This window comes from Triticum urartu, chromosome 5, assembly GCF_003073215.2.
Source record: "Triticum urartu cultivar G1812 chromosome 5, Tu2.1, whole genome shotgun sequence".
Lineage (NCBI taxonomy): Eukaryota > Viridiplantae > Streptophyta > Magnoliopsida > Poales > Poaceae > Triticum > Triticum urartu.
Window position 1 is genome coordinate 443160657 of NC_053026.1, and position 9749 is coordinate 443170405.

The 9749-nt window shown below is 43.6% G+C and overlaps 2 protein-coding genes across 2 annotated transcripts; one reads left to right on the top strand and one right to left on the bottom strand.

Annotated features, from left to right (window-relative positions):
• Positions 1-297: 297 nt before the first annotated feature.
• Positions 298-4322, top strand: LOC125509639. The gene is made up of 5 exons (XM_048674655.1): positions 298-491; positions 576-698; positions 1944-2047; positions 3611-3665; positions 3737-4322. Exons 2-5 carry the CDS (start codon positions 652-654, stop codon positions 3948-3950), a joined length of 420 nt encoding a protein of 139 aa, XP_048530612.1. The 5' UTR covers positions 298-491; positions 576-651; the 3' UTR covers positions 3951-4322.
• A 1049-nt stretch (positions 4323-5371) lies between these two features.
• On the bottom strand, positions 5372-6536 carry LOC125509638 (bZIP transcription factor 16-like). Its single transcript, XM_048674654.1, has one exon. It carries the CDS (start codon positions 6330-6332, stop codon positions 5742-5744), a length of 591 nt encoding a protein of 196 aa, XP_048530611.1. The 5' UTR covers positions 6333-6536; the 3' UTR covers positions 5372-5741.
• Positions 6537-9749: the final 3213 nt, after the last annotated feature.

Here is a 9749-nt window from a genome sequence, read left to right on the forward strand (position 1 = left end):
TAAAGTTTTCGCGTTGTTATGGATCACAACTGCTCAGCAGGTGTGGTGGTTAGCCAAACACTCCGTCAGTTTCTAGTTGCGCGGCGCGAGTTCGACTCCTTGTAGGAACACATATTTTTGTGTGTTTTTCGCGAGACAATTAATGGTGTCTCGCGCGATGGGCCGGCCCATATGTCCACGCGCGTGTGCGCCGGAAGCTCTAACCGGCGCAGAAGGCGCCGATTAGGAGGTCCCGCCATGGCAGGCCGTGCCGAGCGTGCTCGCATGGCCCATTTGGCCAGCTATAGTCAAGCGAGTTCCCAGTTGACTCTTGGACTTTCCTTCGCTCCCCTTCGGCCTTCCCCACCCTCCAGTCCGCCTCCCTGCCCTCCGCGACAGCGCTCCCCTCACCCCCGTCCGCCGAAGCTCGCCACCCCAGAGAAATTTCTCCCCATCAGCCCCGCCGTCGGCTTCTTCTCCCCCGTTGCACTGGACTGGCGTGGAGTCGATCGGTAGGTTTGCTGGTGACGAACCCTAACTGGCTCGCGTTCTGTTTCGCGGTAATCCGAGTGTTCATTTTTCTCCAACGCGTTCAGTTCAGTTTCTTGCGGGCTCGCGTGGCGGCGGACTTTCCAGGAGGCTCGGCGGCGTTCGGCTGTGCATTGTGGAACCATGCTCGGTGTCAAGTCCGAACCTGCAACTGCAATGGATGCAGTGGGGTGAGTCGATTTTGCCTTTTGATGTCTGAAAGCGGCAATGTTCTTTGTGCACAACGGGAGGAGCGCACCATTCAGTTCTATGGTTTTCCTCCAAATTTGCCTTTTCCACTTCAGCATATGGAGTTCTCTAGAGAACAAGAAGGATACCATTTCGACTTCATGCCTATGCGCTTTATGTTTTGTTCAATTTTGATCCTTCAGAATTCAGATGTACATAAACAATTGTACATAAAACCCATGCTGGAGAAGTTAATCTTTAAAATTTTGAATATGTAGGAGTAACATGGTGAATGAGGATAAAATTGCGTTTGATGTCAGTTGTAACGAGTGTCTGTCAGCCATTCGACGCGGTTTTGTCTTGAATGGCCGGTTGTTTCGGCTTACTCTTAGGCTTGTAATTAATATTCATTCTATCAATGCATCGAGACACAAGCTTTGTTTTCGAGAGAGAGAAAAAAAGAGAGTAACGTGGTAAATTGTTTCCCTGACAATAAATTGTAAGCGCAGATTATTTTGAACACAACTGATATACTCCCTCCGTTCCGAATTACTTGTCGCGGGTATGGATGTATCTAGATGTATTTTAGTTCTAGATACATCTATTTCTGCGACAAGTAATTTGGAACGGAGGGAGTAGTTGTGAAGTTGAATCTATCTTCTGAAAAAGGACAGCCTGTATTTTTGCTTGCAGATACCATTCCGTAGGTCTGTGCTGGACTTAGTTTCAAGTCACTCAGATGTTATGGTTTACTATCATTTGAAATGGCATATCGCTTCTTTTTTGCGAGTGGAAGTGCCATACTACTTCTTTTTGGGAGAAGAAGTGGCATATAACTTTACTAGACCTAGGGCTAGAATAATAAGGCAAAACAATGACAGAATGAAGGAGGCTTTGGTTCTTATGTTTCAGACAGTCATGTACTTTCTTTATATCCTAATTAATCTGAACATGCCACCTCCATTCCATCTACTATTTTCTTTGCCGTAAATATTTGAACCTTTTATATCGGGAATCTCGCACCGTTAAAAGTCTTAGACAAACTAAATACACATGGGCTTCGAAAAAGACAAATCGATACTTCCACATCACCTCAGGGCCAAATTGATCATGAATTTTGAACATCTACATGTTTGCCCATCCTTGACAGAGCACAGTTACTTATTTGTTACAGAATTTATCTTCTTCTCGTTGTTGCTGTAAGATATCATGAAACATGAATACATGCTTTGCATTCTCATGTGCAGTAAGTCGAAAATCGAGGAGCATGAACAGAAGGTAAACAGATACCAAGCTGAACTTGCAGCTCGCATTAAGGCCAAATACTTCTCTAATAAGGCTTTTGACGGAGGTACTTCTGAAGTCTAAGTCTTCATGCATCAAATAGATTCACCTTTTTAGATTTAATCACCTAGTATTCTGTACTTTTTTAAACTTGTTTTGATGTCAGATAGGCCATTCTTTTCGTCTGGTCTTTTAGCAGTTGCCATTTGTTCACAATGTATCAAGTTGCTTTAAAAAAATGGATGAAATAAGCAGAAGGAATTAAACCTCATAGTTGTATTGTTTAAGTTTTCTTCAGTGTGGGTAGGACAAAAAACATCCTACATATTAGTTGCTATCTGCTCCACAATTAAGTTAAGGGCAGAATTCTGTTGCAAATTTTACGCCTTCTAAATCCAGTTATATCATTGTATTAAGTGGACAACGGGACATTGTGTAGTACATGTTGAATTGAAAAACATTCAGGTTTCATCGTGTCAATAAAAACATGGTTTCTAATCAACATCTACCAGAATTTTAAATTCCGCAAGCCTTGGGGTCAGAGCTCCATACCAATAAGCACCCAACCTCTGCATCAGGCGTCGTATCTTGATGGTTGCTCTCAAAATATAATGATGTTTCTACTTATTTATTTTCTAATGTAAAACTTCCAAGTATGTAGAGGCAGGGTTGATTTAAGCTCATCTGATTTCGAGTGAGTTACTTGGTTCATATTGTAAATGAAAAAATATGGCCTGTCTTGTTGTTTAGCTGCCTGGTAATAAGGAAATAACTTGCGCGTTTTCATTAACATGTCAGCCAGATATCAATAACTGAAAATCTGATCCGTTATTTTGAAATATCTCTACCAAAGGTTACATTTTAATTGTTCAATTAGCTAACTTACTACCAGTAACCCTAAGTTTCAACAAGAAGTCAAGAGCCATGGGTCCATGGCTATGTTTTTTGCCAATGAATGATATCTCCCACATGATATTTTGCATATATGGTATGAACTTTGACTGTAATTATTTATGCACAAGTACATGCTATATTTGATTTTCATGCCTAGTTTGTCACTCCATATTGACAATGATCCATTTGTTTCTTAGTATGGGGCCATGTTACTTAGTCAGCAATTTAGCACTGAGGAGTCATGGTCATGGTATATGGTTATTGATTACACTTTGTGAATTGACCCTTTTGTTTAACAAGTGACTCAATCAACATGTTGAAGCACTACGGTTCTATGGTTATGGGAACATACTAATGAAAATTATTAAGAATAGTTACATACTTTATGGTCACATTTTCTGATAAGCTGCCATTTCCTTTTTGAATTCCCATATACTTTACTAGTGTCCACTAGCAGACTCCTACTTAAATGAATTCTCAGGGGAAAAGAGGATAAAAGAAGTGACTTTATGGAATGGGACATCTCATTACTGAGGTGGTCTTTTAGGTCAATTTGCATATTTGCCTTTTTCAGAACTCAGTAGTGAACACTGGTACAGCAGCTAGTCTGCAAATTTGTGTAAATGACTGATAATTATGTTCACATTTCCTGATTATTATTAAGTATAAGTTTGTCCCTTCTTTTTGCTATTAGACCATGTCAACGTTCAGTTCCTCACCCTTGTTGTGTTAATAGGAAAAATCTTTGAAGAAGAAACTATTGTTGAAGGCGAAACCATCCGTTCAAGTAGGTGTGTTTTCTGTGTTTTGTGTAAATATATCAAATTTGAATATAGCATTCATCTCCATTTTTCGTTTGTAGGTGGTCATGTACAAGTTCGTACGCGAACCCGGTAAATTTTCTCCGAGAGAAGAGCCATGAGAGGAGGGATTCTCCATCTTCAGCAGCAGATTCCTCTGCCAAGAACGATTCTCCATCTTTGGTAGCTGAAGCTTCACCAAAGAATAATGCAGGTGTTTTGGCAACAGCAAACAATCTAACACCTGGCAAGAGACAGGCATCCAAGGAGACCTGATGGGATAACAGCAGGCTAGTGGGTTGTTGTATGTTCTTCTCAAGCCTGAAGACATGCAACAACCCGAAGCATGCAAGTTATCATATAATAAAAATCTGTCCAGCAGATGTATGTCGGCGATGCTTGATTCATTTCGTTGGACCAGTTTCAGCAGCATCTGTTGTGAACAATTTGTTGCCTTAAGTCTTAAGGTATATGCTACCTGAGGCATGCAAGTTATCTTTTAAAAATAGCCTGTCCTGCATGTTAGGCGATGCTAGATTCATTTCATCGAATCTTTTTTCAGCAGCATTTCTTGCGAACAATGATTGCACTATGCACTTTGAATTTAATTTTGTGACATCCAAATGGGAAGCATGCTGATGGTGGTGATATTCACATTTCACTGTAATGTTTACTATTGGTCATCTCGGTTCTTCGTCGAACACCCTTCATCTCTTGTTTATGTCTAAATTTGAACACTTGCCTTTTCCTTTCCCTGATTTACCTGTGCACTGAGCTAGCAATTATTCTTATCTACATAACCATAGACAGAACTGGATATACATAGGCAACATCCGAAAGTTAACTCTATTTAAACAGCTTTTTGAGGTAATGCAGTTCCTTCCTGTTCTTGTCCTGTTAGATGAAAGCTCCATCATCACCACCGCAAAGACAGTATATTGTGCTTGTCCCCGGCTGTCCACCCAACCCGTGTAAGTATATTATGTGTCAAAGCTCTTGCTTTTTGAAGCAATTCAGGTCACTTTTGCAGGGTCCCTGTGACGTGAGCACCTCGCACTGGTCCATGCCTTTCCATTTTGTATTCACACGCTCACGCAGGCTTGGACACTTGATTTGATGACAGCTTGCAAACTGCAGATTTTGCAATGCACCTGAATCCTGTTTATTTTGGTATGGTTTTTGGTTCTATATTCTCTGCCATGTTACTGCATAATTTTCATATTAACTCTTGGCACGTACATACAAATTTGACTCTTGTTTTTTGATTCAAGACTCTGCACACTTTTGTTTAGGACTTTGTATCTTCGAGACTTGCTACTGAAAGGGCGCATAATGGCAAAACTGTTTTATACCCTGATTTGGGATATCTGAATCTTCCATGAGCTCACTGGATTTGGTACGTAAGCCTTATTATCAGTTCCTTATTTGCGTGTGAGATCATTTAGCGTTGTTTTTTAGGGGAATTTAGCTTTGTTTCAGATTTCAGCAATTTCATAATTTAGCTTATAGATTTTTCCGCTGAAGTTAAAACAAGGGTCTGGTTTGTCTCAACTCTCAGACACACAGTCACTGAATTTTTGGGGGGTAAAACTCAAGATAACATGAATTAATCCAAACAATCTGGTCCCCTGTTTTTCATGGAAATACAGCTTTGTTGCAAGTACAGGCCATTAGTCCACTCGTCAGTCACCACATCATTATCAGTGGAAAGCTTTTTTTTTCTTTGGAAGAAGAAACCAATGGTATTGTATGGTTTCTCATTACACACTGGTTTCGAGCGGTTTCTTGTTTCATCATCCGTATGATCATGTTGCACTATAATTTGTCCACTGATGGCAACTCGTCAGTAACACCCAATCCATATTCATCTAGCCACTTGCACCTTGCCAAAAAAGATGACAGTAATGGGCAGTAGTAGTACGTAGCTAAGGGTATGTATCATTACCCCAATCTTAATAAAATTAAGAAACGATTAAGCCGATCAAACCCCTCAACGCACGCCTTATTTGAGTATACTACAGTAATAATTAACGACCCTGGTAGTTAAATTGAGAAGATAAGAATGGTTTATTCAGCAGCGGCAGCAGCAGCAGCAGTGGTGTTTTTCTCGCATGGCTCTGAGGAGGCGTTGTTGCTCTGTTGTGCTTGCTGCATGAGCTGCTCGAGCCTGGCCTCCAGCTCGGCCTTCTCGGCGCTGAGCCGGTCGTTGTCGCGGCGGACGTCGCCGCAGCTCCTCATTGCGCGGTTGAGCTCGTCGAGGAGGCGGCGGTTGGCGCCGCGGAGGTGGGCCACCCGTGCCCACAGCTCGCTGAGCTGCCGCTGCTTGCGCATGCGCGACCGCCTCGCTGACTCGCGGTTGGACACCATCCTCCGCCGCCTCCGCTCTTCCTCCGCCGCCGAAGCCAGCGTCTGGCCATGGATGTCATCACCAGCCCCGCCGGAGCCGGGCGGGCTGTTATTGCCGATGGCAGCCAGCGCTTCCTGCAGCATAGGCTCGTCCTCATACTCGTAGGCTGCCGGTGAGAAGTGGAAGGGCGGAGGGGGCGTCATGCTGGCGGCGATCATGCCGGGGTGGTGGTAGTGGGTGTGGAACGGCGGGTTCGGGGGCGAGAGGCAGTGCAGGCTGGCCACTTCGCCATGGTGGTAATGGTGCAGCATGGTCGCTTGATCGGTGGAGATCGATGGGGAGTGGAGAGAGCTGGGCTCAGGAGCCAGAAAGCAGATCGATGATCGTGGCTCGGTTTCGCTTCTCGACGGGCTTGCTTGCTGCTTAACTAGCTCTGGGTGAGCGGAGGAGGCAATGGCCGGGTTGGTGCGAGGGCCTTCCTTTTATAGCCTGGCAGCCAAGGCGGCTCTGCCTGCTTTGCCAGTTTGCCTCAGTCCAGAGGGAGAAGCCATCTTCTTTCTCCATTGTTTTTTCTAGAGTTTCGCGGCTTTCGTCTTGTCGATTTGGTACATGGCCATGAGGCGCACACACACTACCACCACCTTTCTCCTTTCGGGGCCAACTATATCCAAAACAATACTATGCCCCTTATATTTAAATCCTCCATCAATTAACCTTTGCTTTCCGAAGAGAACATTGCGGTTTAATTTACTCATGCTTGCACATTCCATGACTTGACTTGCCTGAGTAGTCTTGTCTACCGCAATTATCATTTTTAATTATTCCAGTTAATCCACGCCAAACCCTGCTTTAATTTTTTTCATCAATCAGTGGCCCAACTAGATGCCCGGTCGGCCTCTAGCTTTTCTCGTCACCCGCATTAGTTTAGCTTAGAGACAGAACTAAACTCTTGCGCCCAGTTAGAGTGGCATGAGATCCACCACAGGGACAAGACATCTGCTTGATGGATGATGATGGACACCAGGACGTGTAGCCACTGTGGGAATAACCGAACAGAAATAGTTAGGCCACTAGAGAGCCAGTGAAGTAGATCAACTCGCGCTCGGCCATTAGATTAGCGTTATACAATGTTTCGGGCCTTGCAAGTTCGACACCTATGAGTTTGTTCGGGAATCCCAGGTCCTTTGATTAGTAAACCCAACTTTGGATCACTAGCATGGTGTCGAGCCTACGAGCAAGGACGCATGCATGGTGGTTTGGTATATTATTATCTCCTGCATCTGATTTCCAAAAGAAAAACTAAAGCTAGATCTTGATCGGATTTGCCATATACCTTGGGTATATTCAGGAGGGACGCGACAGCATTTTAGGGCTTATTTAGACAGGGAAGGGTTAGGCACAATCCCTCTCCCTGTGGAGCATAAGGCGTGCATGATGTTAGCTGAAATTCCCTGTCTTTATCTGAAGGGATTGAGTTAGGTAGTACTGAATACTAACACAATTTACTTGTATCATGGTCCTATTAGTATCTACATCTAGTCTATGTAGACACGCTTTATTCCAATAACTCTTGAGGTACCAAATCGATTATAAAGGGATTTTCCAAATCCATTGACATAAACTAGCAACATGGTGGATGAGATGCATATCATACACGCCTTTCAGCACTGTTTGTCTTTAGTTTTTTGGGAATAAAAGATTGGTACAGGGAATGTGGCCCCACAAAACCTTTAGTTGACAACTAAAACACATAGAAAATCAAGTTAAACAGGGGAAGATGCCTCCATCACACCTTTATTTGACAACTAACAACAAATCCCGGGAAAAGCAGAGAAATAAAATGAAAATAATAATGACATGGCAACCAAATCAAGAAAATAGACTCATGGGGGTTTTCAAAAGAAAATTATTATGGCTCCGTCGACTTGGAAAAGTCTGATCAATATCTTCTCTTCCTTTTGCACTTGGTTCTCGGGGTAACTCAGAAATAGTTATTTCTCGGTCGGCATGGAAAAATAGCAAAATCATTGTCAAATGATTCAACTCTAGACATGTACTCCCTCCGTAAACAAATGCTCTTATATTTCTTTACAGAAGGAGTACTATATTATATTAGTATTATATTACATTTGATGGTACAACCAAAATTTGTTTCAACTTTCAAATATGAAATATCATGTACTATCTAACAAGTTTACGCACATATGGTGATCTAAAAAATCTTATATTAGTTTGCGGAGGGAGTTGTTCCTAAATATAAGTCTTTTTAGAGATTTTAATACAGACTACATACGGAGCAAAATGAGTGAATCCGCACTCAAAAATATGTTTATATACATCCGTATGTACTCCATATTAAAATCTCTAGAAAAAAAATTATATTTAGATGCGGAGGGAGTATTCGTTAGTACTACAACCAGACCCAGGTTTCAGATACCCATGCCATGCAGCCGGGCATGTACCCAAAGCAAATGGCACGCATCTCTATCTCTGCGTTGTCCACAGACCCGGAAACACTGTTGCTCTAGATTTGTGGCAGCAGCATCTCATCGACCGGCTTTGGGTGGTCGGAAAGGTGACGCCATACGAACGAACGGAACCCGGCGATCGCTTTGTAGAAAGCAGAGGAGTTTGGATGATTGAGGCGACGCCGATGGAGGCAGGCGGACAGCCGTTGGGCTCCCGTTCCTGGCAGATCGAGTGGCAGCCCGGCCCTGGCCGCAGCACAGCACTCCGTTCATGGATCGAGAGGGAGGGCCACTAGTGCTGCTGCTAGTAGTACGACACTTAACCACGCACCATCGATCGCCACGAATAATACGTAAAGCGGTTTGTGCACTCGCATCCCCGGGATGCGCTTGCCGAATGCGTCGTTTTCGCCTTTCTTTTGTTTCTTTTCCTTTATGATTTCTTGTGTATCTCCGCCTGCGTGCGCGCGTACGTTTTAGTTATGCGGCTCAAAGATCTGGCTTTTCGTAAATTTTCGGTAAATAAATAAACAAGGATCTGGCTTTTGCGAGCCCGAACAGTGGCTAAGTTCGTTTCGTGGTGCTAGTTATTAGTATAAATAAAGAAGAAACGGAGCATCAAAGCCTCAAAACTGAGATAAGGATCTGGAGCCAACGGCCATCATATGGTTCAAAAGGTGGGTTAACGGAGTAATTAAAATATGAGCTTGCCTATCTAGAATGAGAAAGCAGGGACCATTTTTGCACCAGCACAACACAATGGCGATGCAGCGACACGTAGTAAGCCTTGGTTTTGAGCGTTCCTGGCGAAAGAACAGAGAAGGTTCCAAGCAATTTGGCTCTAGTTGCCTACTAGGAAATTGAATTAAAATAAAATAAAATAGAGGAGCCACTTTGCCAGTTGTTAAAATGCTTCTGTGCATGCTTCTGGTTTTTTTTTTTTTTGCTTTTTGCCTGGTTGGCTGGTTGCAGCCTTATGCCTGCTCTGCTTTGTCCGCTTCTTCTCTGCAACCACCCGTAAACACGTACGCCAATTCTCACAACTTCCATGCAATGCAGCAACGTCAAGTCTTGACCCAACACGAGGCGGTGAAACAAGAATATATGCGCGCCGAGGGTGAGTGTGAGACAGGATCGCCTGCCGGGTCACCTGGCTCGGTCGTTGTATGTGGTTTTGCTTGCCAGATATAGGTCCCGTCTGGCCTTAGCATATCTGGGAAGCCCCGGAGAAACGGGATTCCAATCGAGCAGCCGGAGAAC